We start from the raw sequence: 22208 nt of genomic DNA, 5'->3' as shown, positions 1-22208 counted from the left end.
GCCTGCTCCCCCCTCTGCCTGGGTCTCTGCCTCTCTCTGTGTGTGTCTCTCAGGAATAAATAAATAAAAATCTTAAAAAAAAAAAAATCACCCGCCGGGCTTGGCAAGACCCAGACCCAAGAGCCCACCCTCAGAATTTAGGCCCCGAGGACGTGCATCTTTAACACACTCCCAAGTGATGCTGGAGCTGCAGGTGCAGGTGGGCTCTGGGAAGTGCCACCCAAGGTGATTTTTGGAGAAGGCACAGTCCTGTTGTTAATGGGTCCCCCTGCCGCCAGAAGATGAATTTGTTCCCCTTCATCTACCCGCCCCGGGATCAGTCTTTTCTAGTTTCAAAAAAATAAAAATCATTATCTCAATTTCCTTTGTTCACAACAAGGGATTTAGGGATGCCTGAGTGCTCAGTAGGTTAAGCATCTGACCCTTGGTTTCAGCTCGGGTTGTGGTCTTGTGGGCCTTGGCATGGATCCCGATCCCGGAGTAGGGCTGTGTGCTCAGCGTGGTCTGCTTGCGGTTCTCTCCCTCCCCTGACTCACGCACGCACTCTCTCTCTCTCTCAGACGGATCTTTAACACCCCCCCCCCCAGAAAATAACCAAACGGTTTATCAACTGCAACAAAAATGGCAGTTTTAATAGGAGTCCATTGAAGTCCAGGTTAGTAATCCCCCAGACTGGTTGAACTTTGGAAAAATCCGGAAAGCTGGTGGGCAGGGAAGGCAGGAAGGAAGGGGTAAGGGAACGAAGGCAGCCACCCAGGCTTCACACCTGGAAACTCTGGTTTTGCTGGTTCGGGGTGGGGTCCTGGCAGGAGCCTGCGTGACTCTGACTGGCAGCCAGCTCTGAGAACCGCAGGTCCACGTCACTGGGTCTCACATTGGCTGGCACGTTGGGAGCACTTGGAGAGTCAAAAAAAAAAAGAAAAAAAATGCTGATACTTTTGTCCCATTTTCAAAGATTCTGATTCACAGCGGGAGGCAGCCGGGGCAGCCGGCTTCTCGGTGTCCTGGGGCTGCTTCTCCGTGTCCCTTGCTGGTAAGTGTAGCTAGTGCAGCAGCTCGGCGCTGGCGGTCCCCTCCCCACGCTCTCGGCCGGTGCTTGTTGTGGGCCCGCAGCGGCCCCGTGGCACCTGGGGCTCTAGAGGCGGCGGCCAGAGCTGCGGGGGCAGAGGCTGGGGCTGGTGGCCCAGAGTGTGGGCAGGAAGGCTGGGGCCCAGGGCCGAGGCAGGCGCCGTCACAGCCCCCCTTGGTCCCTGGGCCCCCCGGAGGCAGGTGTGCGCTCCTTGCCAGCTGATGGATTTGGGTAAAAGAAGCCACGACTGGGGTGTGGGGCTTGGGCTGCAGCTGTGGGCTCGATGGAAATGGCCAGGCCGGGCAGTGGGCAGAAGACGGCCCGGGGTGCCAGGCGAGGGCATGCAGTCGGGGGCCACGAGCAGCATGCGGCTGTGTGGGAGAAACAGGGGTCCTTCCCTTGGATGCTTTGCCTCGGGGCTTGTCGTCGCAGCAGGTGGCCCCACAGGCCTGAGGTCCACAGCCCGCAGGGAGACAGGGAGACAGCACCTGCCCCCAAGCCCGGGCAGAGTCCTGGCAGGGCTGAGGCAGTCAGCGGGGGCTTCTGGGAGCAGACACGGCTGCTGGATTGTGGGGAAACGGTTGGTTTGCAGGTACAGTGGGGCGAGGGTTTCAGCCTGGGCAGGGCCTGATGTGGACGGAGGCAACATGTGGAGTACTGGGGTTTTTTTCCAGGGTTTTTTTTTAAAAAATATTTTATTTATTTGAGAGAGAGAGAGAAAACGGGGAGGGAGAGGGAGAGGGAGAGAAGCCCAAGCAGACTCCACGCTGAGCCCGGACCGGGACGGGGGCTCCGTGTCACGACCCTGAGACCACGACCCGAGCCAAGGTCAAGAGCCGGAGGCTGATGGGCTGAGCCCCCCAGGCGCCCCCCGAGCATTATTAATGGGCAAGTCGTGGGGTGGGGAGTGGTGAGGTGCCTGGAGAGCTGAGCAGGGGTGACAGCTCCATCAGGCCGGGCTCAGGGAGCTTGAATTTGGTCACGTGGAGCTGTGGTGGGCAGACCCTGCTGGTGACCAGGAGGCCTGGTGGGCCCGTGCTGGGTGCTGGCCACGTGGGCAGGCAGAGAGTTTGGCTGCTAAGGCAGCGTGGCAGGAGTGGACGGTAGCGGACAGATGCCTTGGAGTTGGCCCACGGGCTTGGAGGTAACCAGGCCTCCACCCCCTTTTAAAAGGAACATTTAGGTTTCAGAGACTGGCTTTTGTGCAATCTTCATCCCGGGGTTTGTTGTTGGAGCACAGCTACTAGCGTGCATCAGGCCAGCGAGCATGTGGCCCTCGCCGGGGGCCTGGCTGGCTCAGGCCATAGAGCACGCAGCTCTTGATCTTGGGGTTGTGAGTTTGAGCCCCACATTGGCTGTAGAGATTGCTCAAAATGAAAAAAAAAATCTTAAAAAAAAAAAAAGGAGCGTTACCAATGCCAGGTGCCGCACTTATTTTTTTGTGCCATAAGTCACCTCAAATCTCAAGTAGTAATAATAATAATGGCAACAAATGAGGCATAACGAGATGTATTGTCATAGCAGGTACTTAGTGATATGTTTTTCCTAAAACTTGATAAAAATACACGTTTACATTTGCCTTGACTGCAAAATAAAATTAATAGGCATGAATTCCTCGGAGTGAAGACAAGATTGGTCAAGGGTGAACTACAAGTGCCAATAGTGAGTGTCTACTACAAATATGTAAGTCAGCAAAAGGAGCTTAAAGCAAAGCACATCCTCGGGCCAGGAATAATAATTTGCTGGAAATTCTGTTGGGAAAGCACTAGCTTTTGTTTTTTGTTTTTTTTTTTTTTAGCTTTTTTTTTTTTAAATTTTTATTTATTTATTTATGATAGTCACACAGGAAGAGAGAGAGAGAGGCAGAGACACAGGCAGAGGGAGAAGCAGGCTCCATGCACCGGGAGCCCGACGTGGGATTTGATCCCGGGTCTCCAGGACCCGGGGCCAAAGGCAGGCGCCAAACCACTGCACCACCCAGGGATCCCCAAAGCACTAGCTTTTGAAGCAGATCCTCTCATTGCCTTGGAAGATCAGCCATAGGGTTTCCAGGTGTCTTGTTTGGAACCAAACGCTTACTTAGTATTTGAGCTCTCCGACCATCATAAAAATATGACACACATGAAAACAGTTTTCCCCCTAAATTACATGTCTTCTTATGTTGTGAGCTGACTTCGCTGAAATGAAGAACCCAAGCTGTCATAGAGTCTCCCCATTAAACATTTCATATCACGATGAAGTAGATTATATTTTCCAGAGACGGTGGTAATAATATCTCCCCCCCACACACACTTTTTATGTGGTGGCTTTGCCACCCTGCCCATTGAGAGGGGGTGGGGGGGGTCGTCTGTGTTCCTCTCTTAAGAATTAAATTGTGTCTCCCTCCAAATTCATGTGTTGGGGTCCTAATCCTCAGCACCTCGGGAGAGGAACGTATTTCGACAGAGTCTACACAGAGGTCGTCAAGGTAAAGCCATCAGGGTCGGTCCTGATCCCGGATGCCTCGTGTTGTGAAAAGCCACAGGTCTGGGCCCAGAAGCCCACCAGGAGGGATGACAGCGATGTGAAGAGACACGGGGGAAGACGGCCACCCATACGCCGGGAGACAGTCCTGGCTCGGGCCTCTGCCCCACGACTGGAGAGAGAACCCATCCTGCGATGGCTGGTGGATGTCTGGCTCCCGTCGTCTCTGCAGTGTAGCTTCCCGGCCTGTGGCCCTAACAAGGGGACACGGGTCCCCTTCCTTGACGCTGGGGAACTAGTGAGTGCTGTGGAGATGCTCCTGGTTGTTTCGGGAACATTCATATACCAAGTCCTTCCGTAGCCGTATACTTTCATTTCTCTTGGGCACACAGCTAGACGTGGAATGCCTGGGTCGTGGGGTAGGCCTAGATTTAACTTTTTAAGATTCTGCCAAAATGTCTTTCAAAGTAGTTGTACCATTTTACCTTCTCACCAGAAGATACTTAGGAAATTCAGTGGGTGTGCTGGGACAGTTGGATGTACACATGTAAAGAAGAATAAAAAATAAAATAAAAAATAGCCTCTAATCACATGCCACGTACAACCTTTTACTCAGAATGGATCCCTGACCTAAATTAATGTAAAGCCTAAAGCTATAAAACTCCGAGGAGAAACCACTTTGAAATATTGAGAATGGGTTAAGATTCCACGGAGAATGTGGCATTTGAGCCACGCCTTGCAGCACGGGGAACCGGAGGGACTTGGTGGCAAATGGACGTTGTGACATGAGGAAGGAGGCAGTGGAACCTCACGTCTTGACCAGTTCTTGCTGCCAACATGGCAAGATGAGCCACAAGGAGTGACGAGGACTACAGAAGGAACAGGGCCTGCCAGAGTCAGGGAGAAACATCGAGTTCTCAGCTCAGGGTCCAGGACACCCGCCCAGCAGGCCGTGAGGAGCATGACCCTGCGGCGCCTGGACAAACGGGGAGAGACATAGGAATTTTCAAGGCCTTGGGCAACAGCTGATGGCGTGAGGGGGGTGGCCTCACGGGGCACGGCCTACAGACCGAGGCCGCGCCGAAGACACAGTCTTGGGGACGCCAACACTGAGGTGATGACAGAGGGCAAAAAAGAAAAAAAAAAAAGCGAAGTTGGAGCAACATAAAAAATGCCGCAGACAGACCAGCTTGACTCTCCTTGACACCGAATACAGGCTGAGGCCGACTCCGGGAACCACGAGGCACCATCTTCCTGGCGGGCCTGGAATCCATCACTTCCCGCCGCCGCCGCCGCCGCCGCCCGCGCGTGTGCCCCGGGTCAGGCCCGCTGGGCTGTAACGGCTTCCTAAGCTGCCTTCCTGGTGCTTCCCTTGCTTGGCACAGCGTGTTCTTTCTTTTCTTTCTTTCTTTCTTTCTTTCTTTCTTTCTTTCTTTCTTTTTTTTTTTTTTTTTTTTTAGATTTTATTTACTTGAGAAACAGCAAGCACAAGCAGGGGCTGGGCAGGCAGAGGGAGACCGAGGCAGCCTCCTTGCCGAGCAGGGGCCCCACGCGGGGCTTGATCTCAGGAGCCTGGGGTCACGACTTGAGCCGAAGGCAGACACTCAGCGGACTGAGCCCCGCGGCGCCCTGACACAGGGTGTTCTTAATAGAGCAGCCAGGAATTCTCTACGGGATTTAAGGATTTGAGCTCCCGCAGGTCACCTCTCTGTGCAACACCTTGCAGTAGCTCTTCAAACACAGGTCCCACCTGCACGGTCACCCCCTCCCATCCCACAGCCCTTTGGCCTCATCTCCTATTCTAGGATTTTGTCCCATCCTCCCTCTTGCTCTCTCCACTAGACTGCGCTGGCCTGCTTTCCACTCCTTGACTATCACCAAGCATGTTCCTGCCTCAGGGCCTTTGCCCTAATTGTTCCTCCTTCTCGGAATTCTCTTCCCCTAAATATCCAACTCTATCATTTTTCCGGTCTTCATTCCCTGTTTAAAATCGTAACCTACCTGACCCTTTCCACACTATACCCACTGCCCCCGGCCCTCTAACCCTCTTTTTTATTTTCCCCCGCAGTGTCTGTTACCTTCTAGCATGTGATAGAAGGAAGTAATTAACTAACATATTCATTTTTAAAAGATGTGTTTATTTATTTCAGAGACAGACAGCAAGAGGGAGAGACAGAGAGAAGCAGACTCCCCACTGAGTGAGGAGCCCCATGCAGGGCTCCATCCCAGGACCTCGAGATCATGACCTGAGCCGAAATCAAGAGTTGGGCTCTTAACCGACTGAGCCCTTCATTTTGCATATTTTTATGATCTATCTCTCTCTTGCTCAATAAATAAAACTCCTTGAACTAGGATTTTGCCCTTTCCAGCTGCTTTTGGGAGACTCCCTCCAATGGATCTTCAAACCCAGTGCGTTCGTCAGCTGTATCCATTCTGCTGTGTGTTCCATCTGTTTGTTCTTTACTTATCTATTGTATTTTCCATGCTTAATGTTTCCACTGGGATTTTTTTGAAAATTATTTCTTTTTCTTGCTTGATTTTATTAATAAGTTCCCTTTTCACCTTAATATATTTATCATGCTTATTTAAAATTCTTAGTGTCTGTTCCAATAATTATGCTTCAGATGATATAAACTGTTCAGCTTGCAGTCTTTCTTTTACACTAATTGTGCTTCTCAGGTGTCACAACTTAGCAATTTGGAAATTGTGCATCATGAATAGTTAGGAAAACAGAAAAGTACAACAGAAATAACAAAATAAAAAAAGAAATAACAAAATAAAAACCACCATAATCCCACCTTCCAGAAATAACCAATTGAACTTTTTTATTGTTTCCTCCCAGTCATACTATTTACATGTATTATATTAAATATATAAAATAAATATATGTAAATCAATATAATATTACATGTATAATTATATTAAAATTTTTCTATCTGGATTTTTCATTTACCATTTAAGTTTTTTTTCAAGTTATTAAAATTGCTCACAGACCTCATGTTTTTACTGAAGTGTAATTAATATACAGTGTTATATTCGTGTCAGGTGCACAATACAATGTTTCGACCACTTTATACATTGCTCAGTGCTCATCAAGATAAATGTGCTTGGCCTTCGTGCAATGACATCCTCCCCACAAACCACGTGTCCCTCTCCAGGACCTCCTCCACTCAGCCTCAGAAGAGGAGGAGAGGAAGCACAAGGAGAAGCCCCTGGTGCACGGCCCCAATCCCAACCTCACGGATGTGAAATGCCCAGGATGCCGCAAGATCACAGCTGTTGTTAGCCATGCGCAGCGGTAGCTTGTGTGTTGACTGCTCCACGGTCTGTTTGCCACCTGCAGGAGGAAGAGGACGCTCCTTCACACCGATGCAGCGCTGCACGCACCCAGAATCAAGAGGAGCGGGAAACCATCCCAATGAGCACATAGTTTTTTTTTAAGATTCTATTTTCAAGTCGACACTGAAGGTGGAGCTCAAACTCACAATCCTAAAATCACATGTTCTACTGACTGAGCCAGCCTAGTGCCCACCCCCACCCTGCCCCCGCTGCCACCATAAACACATTTTGGATTAAAAAAAAAAGTGAAGTGTACTCTTATTCCCTTTATCATTGATTTCCATTATCCCACCCACTACCCACTCTGGCAACCACCAGTTTATTCTCCATAGTTTTGAATCTGTTTTTTTGTTTGTTTGTTTTTTCTTTTCTTCTTCATTCGTTTGTTCTGTTCCTTGAGTTCTACACCTAAGGGGATTCATATGGTATTTATCTTTCTCTGACCGACTTCTTTCACTGAACATTATGTGGTCTGGATCCATCCACGTTGGTTGCAAATGGCAAGATCTCATTCTTTCTTCTGGTTGGACATACACACCACACCCTCCTCATCCACTCATCCGCAGAGAGATGGCTGCATTGCCTCTGTGGCGTGGCTGCTGTAGATAATGCTGCAATAGACAGAGGGGTGCACCTACCTTTTTCACGGAGTGTTTTCATTGTCTTTGAGAACCTGGTAGTGGAATTGCTGGATAATATAGTGTTTCTATTTTTAATGTTATGAGGACCCTCCATCCTGCTTTCCACAGCAGCTGCAACAATTTGCACTCCCACCAATAGTGCACAAGGGTTCTTTTTCCTCTGCATTCTCACCAATCCTTGTTGTTTCTTGTCTTTTTGAATCTAGCCATTCTGACAGGGTGTGAGGTGATAGCTCATTCTGGTTTTGATTTGCATTTCCCCAATGATGAGTGATGTTCCACATCTTTCCAGGTGTCTGTGGGCCTTCTGGATGTCTTCTCTGGGAAAATGTCTATTCAGGTCCTCCGCCTATTTTCAAATTGGATTGTTGTCCTTGTTTTATTGTTTTATTGTTGGTTTCCTCCACTGTGCAAAAGCTTCTTATTTTTGTGTAGTCCCAATATTTTAATCTTGCTTTTGTTTCCTTTCCCTGTGGAAACATCTAGAAAAATGTTTCTATGGCTGATGTCAAAGAAAGTACTGCCCATGTTTCCTTCCAGGAGTCTTATGGCGTCAGGTCTCACATTTGATGGTCTCTAATCCATTTAGAATTTACTCTGTGTATGGTGTCAGAAAGTGGTCTAGTTTCATTCTTTTGCACGTAGCTGTTCAGATTTCCCAGCACCATGTGCGGAAGAGAATGTCTTCTCTGTTGTATATTCTGGGCTCTTTTGTCTTAGATTGATTAACCATATAAGTCTTGGGTTGAGTTCTGGGTTCTCTCTTCTGTCCTGTTGATCTATGTGTCTACTTTTGTGCCAGTATCATGCTGTTTTGGTTACCACAGCTTTGTAGTATATCTTGAAACCTGGGATTGTGATACTTCTAGTTTTGTCCTTCTTTTTCAAGATTGCTTTGGCTATTTGGGTTCTTCTGTGGTTCCCTCCAAATTTTAGTGTTATTTGTTCTGTTTCTGTGAAAAACGATGTTGGTATTTTGATAACGGTTGCATTAAATCTGTAGGGGCTTTGGGTGGTACAGACATTTTAACAATATCAGTTCTTCTAATCCATAAGCATGGGATATCTTTCTATTTGTGTCATCCTCAATCACTGTGTTATCTACGATCAATGTTTTATAGGTTTTGAAGTTCAGGTCTTTCACTTACTGGGTTAAGTTTATTCCCAGTATTTTATTATTTTTGGTAAAAGGGATTGTTTCCTTACTTTCTCTTTGTGCTGCTTCATTATTAGGTATACAAATGCAATGGATTTCTGTATATTAATTTTGTATCCTGTGACTTTACTGGATTCATTTATTAGTTCTAGTAGCTTTTTGGTAGTCCAGGGTTTTCTGTATATGCTATCATGTCATCTGCAAAGAGTGAAAGTTTTCTTCTTCCTTATCAATTTGTGTGCCTTTTATTTCTTTCTCTCGCCTGATTGCTAGGACTTCCAGTCACAGACTTAACTATTCACGATTGCAAATGATTTCGTTTTGAGGATATATAGTAATACATTTAACTCTTGGGCAGTTAGAATGTTTCCAACTTTTTCCCTTTTAAAATATCACTGCAACAAACATTTTTTGGTATATACATCTCTGTTCACATTTCTGGTTATTTTCTTAGGATGCAATCCTAGAGTAAATGATTCAAAGAGAACGGACACTTAAGATCCAGTTACCAAATTGTTTGCCAGAAGGTTTCTATCACTTTACACAGGAAGTGTATGATGCAGTTCCTTCTGTTACACCCATCGTGATCATGTTCTTTGCTAATTTGATAGAGGAAAATGGCATTTCACCTTTTTCTAACTTGCGTGTCTTTTGTTACCGGTGAGCATTCATTATTTTTATTTATTCTTCTGTAAATTTGGGGTTCAGGCCCTTCCTCAGTTTTTTTTCTGCACTGGAAGGCTAGCCAACCAAAGCTTTCTAGCAAAGGCAATTTGTTCACACATCCCTCTAATGAAAAATGTTGAGGTGCCTTCCGCACAGGGGCCCATGTTTGTGTTCCACCTCAGCTACCCTCCCAGATGTCCCCACCGGATTGGTGCCAGGTCGTGGTGTCAGATGGAGGGCTGGCTCTGAGGGTGGAGATCGAGATGTTTTGGGGTTTGCATAGGTAGAGCAGAGGGGTGACAGTTCAGCCTTGGTTTAAGCCTGGACACCAGGCAACAGAGTGTAAGTGTGCACACGTGTGTGTATTTGTGTGTGTAATAGATAAGCTCAGTCACTCTATACTCCCCCCCCCTTTTTTTTCACTGTATGCCAATTTTAAACACACAAAAAATGCAATTAATGATGAGGCTTTCTCATGGTCTTATACGGGATCCTTTTTATTTTCAATGTGTCTGCATAGCTGTACCTCTCAAATCACTTTAGAGAGGCCTTGTTCATCCCAAGCAGAGAGGTTCCTCTTCACATTTCCCCTGGGTGAACTGTGAATAAAATAAGAAATAAATGTACACTTTCTAGATATAGTAATGTTATTGTTTTCAATTCTCATATTAGAATTAAAAATAATAAATCTATTTCCAAGAAGTTAACTTATTAAACAGTGTAAGTAAATGCTAGAAGATTACAGAACTACAAGCATGTGCTCTTGAGAGTCTTATATGGAAGGTGGTCCTGCCCCGAAATGGGGGACTCCTCTCTGGAAGGGAGATGTGTGTATTTTGCAGTTTAATTCCTGATAAATACATCTCTTGAACTTTCGACTTGGGGGTACAAGATTTAAACATGCACCACTGCAGACCACTGAGATCAGAGCTAACTAAAGAAGTCTCTGTTTGGTGTGCTTTGGGGCAGGAGGGCGAGTCCAGGTTAACTGTGGTAATGAAAATTCCTGAGTCAGTGTAAATAATTTCGCTGTTATAAAACACAGATTTAGACCTTTCTGACATTCTGAATTCTTGAGGATTTCTGAATCCTGCTCAGAGGCCATGAAATGCTTGTTTAAGGAGCTGTTGCGCAAGCATAGACTGCTTAGTAAGACCCAGAAGGCCACTAAAATATCTTCTTCTCAACTCCCGACTACACTGCTGGAGACCCATCATTTGAAACTCGATTATGACATTTTATAACAGAATTCCCAGATTAATGGGCAGCCTGGGTGGCCCAGCGGTTTAGCGCCGCCTTCAGCCCAGGGCTTGATCCTAGAGACCCCGATGGAGTCCCAGCAGGGAGCCTGCTTCTCCCTCTGCCTGTGTCTCTGCCTCTCTCTCTCTCTCTCTCTCTCTCTCTCTCTCTCGGTCTTTCATGAATAAATAAATAAAATCTTAAAAAAAAAAAAAGAATTCCCAGATTAAAATAGTACCTACTCTTGAGAAGGGTACCACTATCCTCAGCCAGGAATCCCTTGTCTTGAGCTTATTTTCAGACTACCTAACTGGCCCTGGAGAAGCACATTTAGGGGGTGGAAAGAGCCTGGCCCGTGGAGTCCTGTGTTGGGAGAGGCAGCTGGAACTGGGACGTGATGACAGAAGGCTCTGCTCGCCATCACGACCTCTTAACACGTGTGTTAAGCCTGTGCAAGCCTGATTGCTCAGCCATCACTTGGAGGTACCCACTGCACTGGCTACTGTGACCTCGACATTAGCTTGGTGGCGTGTGCGAACCAACCCTCATGGCACAACCATTAGACCCCTAGAGAATGCGGAAGCGGAGGGACCTGGATGGCCAGAGAAGCATGTGAAGGTCATCTCGGGCCTCTGGGGATTTAGGACAGGTGAGAAGGCAGAAAAGGAATTTAAAAGTGTGTGTGTGTGTGTGTGTGTGTGTGTGTGTGTGTCCGTGCACGTGCAAGTGTCTGGGGGAAAATATTCACAAGGTTCACAAATATTCAGGTGGAGTCTTAACTCCTCCTGCTTAAAATCGAAGACGAAGTGCAGAGTGTGAGTCTCCAAGTCTCAGGATTGTGAGCAAGTTGAGGTTACAAATCCAGAAGCGGGGGTGGAGGGGGTACTATTGCTGTGACTTCACTAATGTGTGTACTCTCTTAGGACCATGGGGCTCCCTTGAGGATTTCTGGGGTGAGAAAGGCGCAGGACAGTGACAAGCACACCCTTACTGGGCGCATGCGGAGTCTCACAGAGAGCTGGGTGCGTGGAGGTTCACCAAGGAACAGAAAAGGAGAGAACCACCCCAACGTCCCTTGGTGGACAAATGGACGCACAAAATGTGGCATCTATATAGGAAAGAGTGTTATTCAGCCTTAAAAAAGAATGAAGTTCTGATACCTGCTACAAGGGATGACCTTGAAGACCCCAGTAGAGACCGCCTGTCAAGAGGACAAAGGTGGTGCTGCTCTACTTTTGTGAGGCGGCCAGAGGGGTCAGATTCATAGGGACTAGGTGGACTAGTGCTTGCCCGGCTGGCAGCGGGGTCAGGACCCTGGGGTTACTGTTTAGTGGGTCCAGTTTCAGTCTGGGATGATGGGAACGTTCTGGAAATGGATAATGTGATTGCAGCAACGTGAATATTCTCCATGTCTCTGAACTGTGCTCTTCAGTTCTTGCTCCCCTGCGGTGCCATGGTGACGCCCGGGTGTGCCCGTTCCTACTGTGCGTCACTTGCCTCCGTGTAAGGCTCTGGGTCTATTCGCAGGAAAGAAATTAAAAAGTGAAAATAAAGTCAGTTGTGTGCGATGTGTGCGTTAGCTCTCGCCGACCAGCAAGCAGACAAAACGCAGGGCCAGGGCCTGCTGCGGCCAGGCCAGGCCCCCAGGCAACCGGTTTGGGGTGTGGGGAGCAGGGTGGGGGTGCGGGTTGTGGGGAGCAGGGTGAGGGATGGGGGGAGTGGGGTGTGGGGAGTGCGGGGCGGGGAGAGGTTTCGGGGAGCGGGGTGCGGGGTAGGGGGAGCAGGGTGCGGGGAGCGGGGTGTTGGTTGCGGGGTGCGGGGAGCGGGGGACGGGGTGCGTTGTGGAGGAACAGAGTGCTGGGTGCAGGGAGCAGGGTGCAGGGAACGGGGTGGGGGTGCAGGGTGCGGATTGCGGGGTGCTGGGTGCGGGGAGCAGGGGGCGCGGAGCGGGGAGCGGGGTTCGGGGTGCTGGGTGCGGGGAGCGGGGTTCGGGGTGTGGGTTGTGAGGAGCAGGGTGCGGGGTGCGGGGAGCGGGGTTCGGGGTGCGGGGAATGGGGTGCTGGGTGCGGGTGCGGGGAGCGCCCACCCATGGCACGGCCAGGGCCCGCGGCCCCCCCGCAGCCCCCGCCAGGCGCAAGGGAGCGTGCGGAGCCCCGGTGTGAGGCTCAGCTCCCTGGCTGCCCGCCGGCCCCTCCCGGGCCCCTGGGCGGTCCCCTCCCCCCGGCGCCCTCCGCCTGCGTCCCTGGCTGCCGCGCCAGGAGGGAAGCCGAGCGGGCCACCGGCCCCGGGGACGCCCCTGCCCGGCTCGCTCCGCAGGCCGCCGCGCCGCCGCCAGGGGGCAGCCTCCCTCCCCCGCCCAGGCCCGGGGCTCCCCGCATGGTCCGTCCACGCGAGCCGGCCGCACACCGCCCAGCGCAGCGCCATCGCCCCGGCCTGGGGGGCGGCCCGGGGGTCCACGCCGCCGCGGACGCTCCGCTCGGCCCAGACCCACCGCGTCCTCGCAGGTGCCCGCGCCCGCCCGCCGCCAGGTGACGGGCCATCCAAGGCTCGCGGGGAGCACACCCCGAGCCCCTCCGGTCTGCCCTCCGGCCTCCTCCCTCCTCGCCCTGCTCCCTCTTCCCTCTCCTCCCTCCTCCTCCTCCTCCTCCTCGCCCACTTCCCTCCCCTCCTCCCTCTTCCCTCCTCCCTCCTCGCCCTGCTTCCTCTTCCCCCTCCTCCTTCTTCTCTCATCCCCCTCTTCCCTCCTCGCCCTTCTCCCTCCTCCCCCTCCTCGGCCTGCTCCCTCCTCCCTCCTCCTGCTCCCTCCTCCCCCTCCTTCCTCCTCTCCCTGCTTCCTCCCTCCCTCCTCCCTCTTCTCCCTCCTCCCTCCTCCCCTCCTCCCTCCTCACCCTCTTCCCTCCTCCCTCCCTGCCCTACTCCCTCCTTGCCCCCTCCCTCCTCCCCCTCCTCCCTCCTCGCCCTCTTCCCTCCTCCCTCCCTGCTCTCTTCCCTCCTTGCCCCCTCCCTCCTCCCCCTCCTTCCTCCTCCCCCTCCTCCCTCCTCGCCCTGCTCCCTCCTCACTCTCCTCCCTCCTCACCCTCCTTCCTCCTCCCTCCTCCCCCTCCTTACTCCCCCTTCTTCACCCTCCTCAATCCTCCCCCCTCCTCGCCCTGCTCCCTCCTCTCTCCTCGACACCCTCCCTCCTCCCTCCTCTGCTGACAAGGGCAGGGCAGTGAGAGGGCACCTGAAGGAGCTGCTGGCCTGCAGCCCTCTTCCTCCTGGTGCTGCTCCTAGTGCTCCGCCTGGCGCCGCGCTGTTGATTTAGCTCTCCGCGGAGCGCTTCTAAAACGGACTTGGAAGTGCCAGCGTGAGGTCCTTGTAAGGACTTGGGCTACAAGAGCAGAGCCACGTAATGACCAACGACCCAACGACGGAGTAGTAGTGCTGACAGTGTTGGCTCAGGTGAATGCGGAGCCCCTTGCCATGATGCCATGGTTGTGCCATTTTTCAAAGGAGAGTCACTGAGAAACCACTTATTTAGGACTTGGAGGCACCGTCACAGCTTTCAAAGACCTGTGATGGATGTTAGCGGTCATTTGTCAGCGCAACTGGTGGGTAGCTGTCCTCGGCCCAAAAACCTCGATTTTAAAAGAATTCTCAGGTTGGGGCAGTTTATTTTTGAGACTGTGATTGATAAGAGGATTAATAAGACATTGGAGAACGCAAAGAACTGGGTGGGAAAAGTAACATGTACACAAATGCAGCTGCCGGTCGTTGCTACAGAAAGCCACTGACTTTTGATACTTAGTTTTTTCAAGTGTTCATTTTAGTCAGAAAGCTAAAAATTTGAGGTGGGTCCCCACTATGAAACAGGAGTGCTTTAGGAAATGTAAAAATCCAAAAGGAGTGGCCGCATTGAGTGTCAATTCCACGGGCTATCAGGACCTTTTGCACAGCCGCAGCAATTACTGTGGGTTGATGACAAAGATAGGAATGCTTAAAATGACATCCTGTTTGAGTTGTTTCTGCTACGCTGTCACCTGAAAAGGAAACTTGGGTTGAACAAAACTTGAATCTTATTTTACAGCATTATTTCGTTGCTTCCCACCAGTAGCTATTGGAGATACTTAGATTTTCTAAAACCACTTTTAGAAAAGCTGGTTTGAACGTGTTCATTACCCTATTATCAAGCCTGAGTCGAGGTGTGTGTACACCTTATAGACATAAGGTTACTGTGGGCTGTTGATTAGAATCTCCCTCTTACTAAGAACCACAGAGTCCCTTGCCTCGTCATGAAAGAACTTTTTGAGTTGTTCCTAGTTGTTTCTGTGTGTGTGTATTTGGGTTTTCACTGACATTTTCTACGTCTTTTCTGCATTCAACGATTACTTGCTTTATTCCCAAGAAATTTGTTAGATCCTCTCATTAGAGTGGCTTAGTTTAGCTGTCAAGTTTCTAGGGCATTCAGTTGCAGATAAGTGACCAAAACGTCAGCCCTAACCACATTTTTATTAACAGATGGCGGAAAACAAACGTCTTTGGAGAAGAACCGAAGGGGACAGGTTAAAAGGTCAGTAAACAATTATTATTGTGCTTAAACGGGGTGTGTGGGGGCGCTTCTCAACAGATTTGCCGGGGAGCCGCGGGCCCAGGCGGAGGGAGCCGGCCGGCCCGCGGAGCTCGGGCCCCCTCCATGGGGACCGCTGCTCAGGGCGGGAGCCCCGGGGCCAAGTGGCTCCTGCGGGCCTTGGGGGGGGGGGGGTCGGCTGGCAGCGGAGTCCCGGGGAGGGGAGGGTCAGCTGGGGGGACGGGGTGGGATGCTGAATGGTGCGGGCCACCCCAGGGAGGGGAGGGAAGGGAAGGGGAGGGTCAGCTCAGACCCGGTCAGAATGCTGAGCGGTGCACCGGCTGCCCGGGGAGGGTAGAGGGAGGGTCAGGTCGCGGACCAGCCGGGATGCTGAGAGGTGCGGCTGCCCCGAGGAGGGGAGGAGAGGGGAGGGGAGGGCCAGCTCAGATGGGGCCGGGATGCCTAGTGGTGCGGCTTGCCCGGGGAGGGGAGGGGAGGGGAGGGTCAGTTCAGGGACCAGGCCGGATGCGGGGATGCTGAGCGGTGCGGCCGCCCCGAGAGGGGAGGGGAGGGAAGGGCCAGCTCCGGGCCGGCCGGGAAGCCCGGCCGGTGCGCAGCCCCGGGGAGGGTGGGGTAGGGGAGGGCCAGCTCGGGGGACGCCAAGAAGCCGAGCGGTGTGGCTGCCCGGGGAAGGGAGGGGAGGAGAGGGGAGGGGAGGGTAGTAGCTCAGGGACCCGGCTGGACGCTGAGTGGTGCGGCGCCCCCGGGAGGGGAGGGGAGGGGAGAGGAAGGCCAGCTTGGGAAGGGGCGGGATGCCCCTGGGAGGGGAGGGGAGGGGAGGGGAGGGGAGGGTCAGCTAAGGGATCCGGCTGGACGCTGAGTGGCGCGGCCGCCCCGGAGCGGGGAGGGGAGGGGAGGGTCAGTTCAGGGACCAGGCCGGATGCGGGGATGCTGAGCGGTGCGGCCGCCCCGAGAGGGGAGGGGAGGGGAGGGAAGGGCCAGCTCCGGGCCGGCCGGGAAGCCCGGCGGTGCGCAGCCCCGGGGAGGGTGGGGTAGGGGAGGGCCAGCTCGGGGACGCCAGGAAGCCGAGCGGTGCGGCTGCCCGGGGCGGGGAGGGGAGGAGGGGGAGGGGAGGGGCGGGGAGGGGAGGGGAGGGGAGGGGGGAGGGGGGGGGCGGGGAGGGGGGGGGGAGGGGAGGGGAGGGCCAGCGCGCGCCGCGCCCGGACGCCGAGCGGCGCGCAGCCCCGGGTCCCCCGCCGCGACCCGCGCGGGCCGGTCCTCCGTGCGCTCCGTCCGCGCCGGCTTCCCGCGCCCCTGCCCGGCCCTCCGCGGCGCTGACGCGCGCACCATGTGACAGGCCGCCCGCTATAAGCCGCGGAGAGGTCCGCCCTCTCCCGGACTCGGCCGCCGCCTCGGCTCCCGCCCGCCGCCGCCGCCGCCGCCGCCCGCCGGGGAAGGTCGGCCCCGCTCGGCGCCCGGGCCCAGGCGGGGCGGCCCCGAGCGGCTCCCGCGGCCGCCGGCGAGGACTCGCGGGGCGCGGCGCCGAGGCCCGAGCGTGGCGCCCGCGGGGCCGGGGCCGGGGAGCGGCGGGAGCCCCGAGCCGCGCGTCCCGATGCGGCGCCCCGCCCCCGCGCCCCCCGCGCCCCCCGCGCCCCCCGCGCCCCCCGCGCCCGCCGCGCCCGCGCCCCCCGCCGCCCCCGCCGCGCCGCAGCGATGACCCTGAGCGCGGAGATGCCCGGCCCCGCGGAGGACACCGACATCGACGTGGTGGGGGAGGGCGGGGCCGGCGGCGACGACGACGAGGACGGCGAGGGCAGCGGCGCCGAGGCCCCCCCGGGGCCCGGGCGGCGGCGGCGGCGGCGCTCCTACGGCGGGGAGGACGAGCTGGAGGACGAGGACGACGACGACGACGACGCGCCCCGGGCCGCGCGCCCCGCGCCCCCCGCGGCCCCCGCGCCCCCGGGCCCGGCCACGACGGCGGGGGCGGGGGCGGCGGGCGCGGGCGCGGGGGGCGCGGCGGGCGCGGGGGGCGCGGGGGGCGCGGGGGGCGCGGCGGCGCGGGGCCCGCTGGTGAAGCCGCCCTACTCGTACATCGCGCTCATCACCATGGCCATCCTGCAGAGCCCCAAGAAGCGGCTGACGCTGAGCGAGATCTGCGAGTTCATCAGCGGCCGCTTCCCCTACTACCGGGAGAAGTTCCCCGCCTGGCAGAACAGCATCCGCCACAACCTGTCGCTCAACGACTGCTTCGTCAAGGTGCCGCGCGAGCCGGGCAACCCGGGCAAGGGCAACTACTGGACGCTGGACCCCGAGTCGGCCGACATGTTCGACAACGGCAGCTTCCTGCGGCGGAGGAAGCGCTTCAAGCGGCAGCCGCTGCTCCCGCCCCACGAGGCGCTGCTGCTGCGCGGCGCGGCGGGCGCGGGGCCCGGGGCCGGGGCCGGGGCCGGGGCCGGGGCCGGGGCCGCCGCCGCCGCCGCCCTCTTCCCGCCCGCGCCGCCGCCGCCGCCCCCCTGCGGCTACGGGCCCTACGGCTGCGGCTTCGGCCTGCAGCTGCCGCCCTACGCGCCGCCCGCCGCGCTCTTCGCCGCCTTCCACCCGCACTCGCCGCCGCCGCCCCGCGCGCCCGCCTTCGGGTACCGGCCGCACCCGCTGGGCGCCGCCCTGCCCGCCCCGCTGCGGGCCCCGGCCGCCAAGGCGCTGGCGCGCTCGCCCTTCTCCATCGAGAGCATCATCGGCCGCAGCCTGGGCCCGGCCGCCGCGCAAGCGGTGCAGGCCTCGCCCGCGCCGGGACCCGCGCCCGCGCCCGCGCCCGCGCCCGCGCCCCCGCCCGCGCCCGGCGGCGCCCAGGCTGCGGGGGGCCCTGCCGCCGCGCTCACCCGCTCGCTCGCGGCCGCCGCAGCCTCCTCCGTGTCCTCGTCCGCCGCCCTGGGGACCCTGCACCCGGCCGCGGCCCTGCCCGGCGGCGACAGCTTGACCGCCCGCGTCTCTAACTGTTAAGGCCGCCCGGTTAGGGCGCTCGGCAGCCCGCAGGTAGGAACCCGCCCCCCGGCGCGCGCGCCCGGTGCGCCCGGCTCCGCGCGGCCCCCGCCCGGGACTGCCCGGGAGCGCCCTGCGCTGCGGCGCGGCCCCTCTATTTATGCAAAGCCGCCGCGAGGCTGCAGCCCCCGGCCGGCCCGGCCCTGCCCTGGAGGAGCCAACCCGGGGCCCGCCGCGGGCCCTCCCTTGTGTAAGCGCAAGGGCCTTCCTCCGTCTGTGGGAACTTTTTTATTGATCACTTCCTAAATCTAAGCCTTTTGGAGGTCTAGAGATTCTCAGGTCCAGGCGTTTAAAAAATACCGATAATGTTCAAAAGAGTGATACACAGATACTAAAGGTCCTGAAGAGCGCCAGCGAAGCAATAGTTTTTATATTCGAGGACACTTGTCTGGTGTACTTTTTTCATACAAATATGGGGGGAAAATGATTAACGTGTTTACACAAGGAACAACAACAACAAAAAAGTCAAAACGATCGTTTCTTATTTTAACCTGTGTTTTTGTATCATAATAGACACGCGGGATTTTTATTTTGTACTTGCTGCGTATTCTTTACAAGGGGTATTGTAAATTTTACTGGCAATTATTATTGTGCTATTCTAATGTAAGATTTTTACACTTTTTTCAGAAATAAAATGCTTAATTTTCAAAGAAAATCCACCAAAAAAATTGGCTCCAGTCGTCCCCTTCTTAGTTTATTTTCTTTTCTGTTAAAAAAAAAAAAAAAGATTTCTGTGGGAATGAAGTAGGAACCCGACATAGAATAGGAAATTTTATTTTCAGAGAGGATTTTTAAAGAGCATCACGGCATCATTTTTCATTTCTGCTTTCCAGGTCAAAGTCACTGCAAGAAATCAGAAATTACTTCTTAATGGTGACAATAAAATAAGCTACTTTAATAGGCATTTTCAGACTTCTGTTCCATTTTGAAGAGCACTGGGGCTGTTAAAATTGATGCCACAGTCACCCTCAGATATTTTTGCAGAACTTTTAATTTTATTTCTGAGTTTCCCACTTTAACTTTCACTTCCTTTTGAGCACAATATTGTATCTGTAAAAATTCTGCAACCTGACAGTTACATTGTAATGAAAGCAGCATGAGCAAATAGGCAATCTTTAGTCTTTGCAAATTTAATAGATACAAGTAGCTTTGAAGTCCTGAGTAATATTTACCTGTGTAAAATAAACTTTATTTGAAAGCTCTAGTATTTAAAGCTACTATTTTCTTGAAAGAAAAGATGTTTAGGAATTGCATAAAGAAGTTTTTATTTTAAAAGGCAAACAGTGAAACTCTAAATGAGTAACGTAGAGTATGTAAGAGAAATCTTCAATTTTAGCATAGTACACGCTTTAAGAATAAAAATGAAAGTGTATCAGTGTTTATTGAAGTAATTATACAGCTTTTGTGATTTAGGGTATCTTTTTTTCAAATTTTGAGTATTTTCACTAACTACTTGTTGCAGGCAATTTCTAATTATGTGAAAAAATATGAGACTCTAGTTTTGATAACTATAGATATTTGCTACGGGCTACAAATAAAACCAAAGCATATGTAATACGTAATTTAAACACTTAATATCAGTGAGTTGCAGAGGAGGTTAAATATGTTTATCAAATTCTTTTTCAAAAGCCTAGACAGGTATGTACCTGAAGATCTGCACCACTAATCTATCAAGTTAATGAAGACTGAATTATAGGCCAATATTTTTGCAGTGACAGTCGCTCTTGACGCCCTGGCCTCGTGTGCCTCTTTAGGGAGGAGAAACTGGACTCTCACAGCCTTAAAATTAAGTCCTGGGTTTTTTCCTATCAAGCATTTGGAGAAGATTAAGTAAGAGTTCAGACATACCCTCAACGTTCACCACTGACTATGCAGATACAAATGGAAACATTGTTAGACCAGAACCTTATATGCAAAAGTTACTTTTACCCTAGCCCGGCTGGCTGCCAGAGAGGAGCCCCCGGGGCCGGGACGTCCGGATGCCCAAGCCGCCTGGGGAGAGGCGTTAGCAGGCGGATCCCGGACGGCACAGGCGCTGCTGCGCGCCTTGCATCCTTCTCTCTGTAAGTCACAGACCTGCAGCTCAGAGCTGGAAGTCATTATGACGAGCGGGGGGAAAGAGCAAGACCATGCGGGTTATTATTTGCGTGATGCTTGGACGTCCTGAAAGCAGGGAATCTCTGCTCATCCTCTGTTAGATGCCCGCACCTGTAAAAAAAAAAAAAAAAAAAAAGTGCCAGGCTGGGCTCTACCCCCCAAGTTGTCAGAGCCGTTAAGCGGATGGTAACAAGGCACCGTGCAGACCCGCCGCGGGCTCATCTGGAGTCTGGAGCCCCGTCCCCGAGTCACGCGCACCAGCCAGAGAGACCTAGCGCTTGTTGAGCCCCCAGCCCGGAGAAGGAGGAAGCCCCAGCGGCCTGCGGGCTCCCCAGGTTTGCCTCCTGCACCCCGGGGGCCCTGGGCTCCGCCCCAGGTGTGGCCAGCGGCGGGGGCCGGGGAGGGGGGGGGAGGGGGACGAGATAGTGGGGCGCCCAGGCGGCGGGGCCTGCAGGCGGGGAGCGGCGGCCCGGAGCGTAGGGCGGCCGTCGGGCTGCACCGGGAGCAGGTGCTGGAACAAAGGCCGAGGGGCTGCGGGCTACCGGGGCCTTTGATGGGCAAGGACGTCTCCTCCCGGGCTCCTCATTCGCATGCAAATCCAGCCCTGGTCCCCTTTTCTTTGAAGGCACACAGAAGGATGTTTGTGTGTTTGGAAGGACCGAGCTTGCTTGAACAAGCCTTCCTCAATAGGCTGGGTCTCGAAAAATAAACCAGTTGGACAAACATTGGCCACCAGCTCTCCTCCTCCCAACTACAAAGTGTGGATTTGCTACAACTCATTAACCCGACGCTTTTCTCCCCTCCGTCTTGTTTCTCTGCTCATCAAACGCCCCCGTCGAGCCCGGAGACAAATGACCGGGGCGCAGTCGGGAGGGAATTGCAGTTAATAGGGAGAGGGATATATTGGGGCTAATGGTGCAGGCAGCTCCGGGAGGACGAGGACCACACAAAAAGGAGCGTCTCCATTCAGGGCTCTGCGGAGCGGCAGCGATTTACTCTGTGGCTGGATTTAGCCAAATGTTATCTATTGCGGGGGTAATGAAGCCCTTATGGATTGAATTGCTCCTTGTACCACACACGGTGTCACGACCTTAGATCGTTTCTTGGTTGATTTCTTTTTTTCTCTGTTGGGTAATTATTTTATTTCTTCAAAATGAGAAGCTAGCGCTTCTGTTCAACAACGTGTTTCCTTCCCATCTCCATCCTGTGCATTTATTTAAGAGCCACTTCCTTTCCTCTCTTAAAAAGGAGGAAAAAAAAAAGAAAAGAAAAGAAACCAGGGATGAGAAGGGAAAAATTCTGAGAACCTTTACCTTTCGCTCTCACTCACCGAGCCATCTCTGTATGCGTTTGCACATCCCTCCTTCCCTGGCCCCCACTCAGTGGCCCTTTCCTGCCCAAACTTTCTGCTGGTGGAACTGGGATTTGGCGTACGGTTACTAACAAAATTCTTACAGTGAATGTAGTAAGCATCCATGTGGGGGAAAAGCTTCTGCCATTCGGTCCCCCTCACCCCCAAAGCTCACCATTTCTTCCTGTAGACTGTCCTCTGAGAGAACTGGGGGAGGTGAATTTTATTTTTTTTCAGATGGAAGGTGATTATTTTGATGGAATACCAGCCTGTGTCATTTATTAAAGGCTGTCGGAGGCCAGTGGTGGTGCCTGTTTTGTTTTCCTCTCTCTGGCCCTGGTGGCTCTCATTTCCTTGCTTGACCGAGGACCAAGCTTGGAGCGGCTAACGGTGTTATTACAACTGCTCCAGGCGGGCAGGGATCTGATCTTACTGCCTGAAGCCAGGAATTAAGGACTCTAGGTTTAGTTTTAAAACTTCTCTGCTGGCTACCCATTTTGCTCCCACCTATTTTTATTACCGACTGAGAAAAGTCATGTGGGGGTAACTTTAAGGTCATATCCCCATCAAACTCAATCCGAATCCGAAATTTGCCCACCAGT

At 53.6% G+C, this 22208-nt stretch overlaps 1 protein-coding gene and 1 long non-coding RNA gene across 4 annotated transcripts in view; both read left to right on the top strand.

Moving 5' to 3' along the window:
- The first annotated feature begins 759 nt into the window (after window positions 1-759).
- Window positions 760-11910, top strand: LOC121496844. Of its 2 annotated transcripts, none has more exons than XR_005989353.1 (3): window positions 760-1033; window positions 10875-11222; window positions 11497-11910. It is a non-coding gene; the product is annotated as an uncharacterized LOC121496844 (long non-coding RNA). The 2 variants fall into 2 exon arrangements; XR_005989354.1 differs by having other exon boundaries at window positions 979-1033; window positions 10864-11222; window positions 11497-11638.
- Window positions 11911-16791: 4881 nt separating this feature from the next.
- The window catches only part of FOXD1 (forkhead box D1), a 31114-nt gene continuing 25697 nt past the window's right edge, over window positions 16792-22208 (top strand). Inside the window, exons 1-2 of one of the 2 annotated variants that reach the window (XM_041765600.1) lie at window positions 16792-18152; window positions 18992-19300. In XM_041765600.1, coding sequence (XP_041621534.1) covers window positions 16833-18119 — 1287 coding nt within the window. In that variant the 5' untranslated portion in view covers window positions 16792-16832 and the 3' untranslated portion in view covers window positions 18120-18152; window positions 18992-19300. Of the gene's footprint in view, window positions 18153-18991; window positions 19301-22208 lie in introns of those variants that run through there. The other variant, XM_041765601.1, reaches the window with a different exon arrangement.

Source organism: Vulpes lagopus, chromosome 8 (assembly GCF_018345385.1).
Source record: "Vulpes lagopus strain Blue_001 chromosome 8, ASM1834538v1, whole genome shotgun sequence".
NCBI classification, from domain to species: domain Eukaryota; kingdom Metazoa; phylum Chordata; class Mammalia; order Carnivora; family Canidae; genus Vulpes; species Vulpes lagopus.
This window is presented reverse-complemented; position numbering and strand designations above follow the sequence as displayed.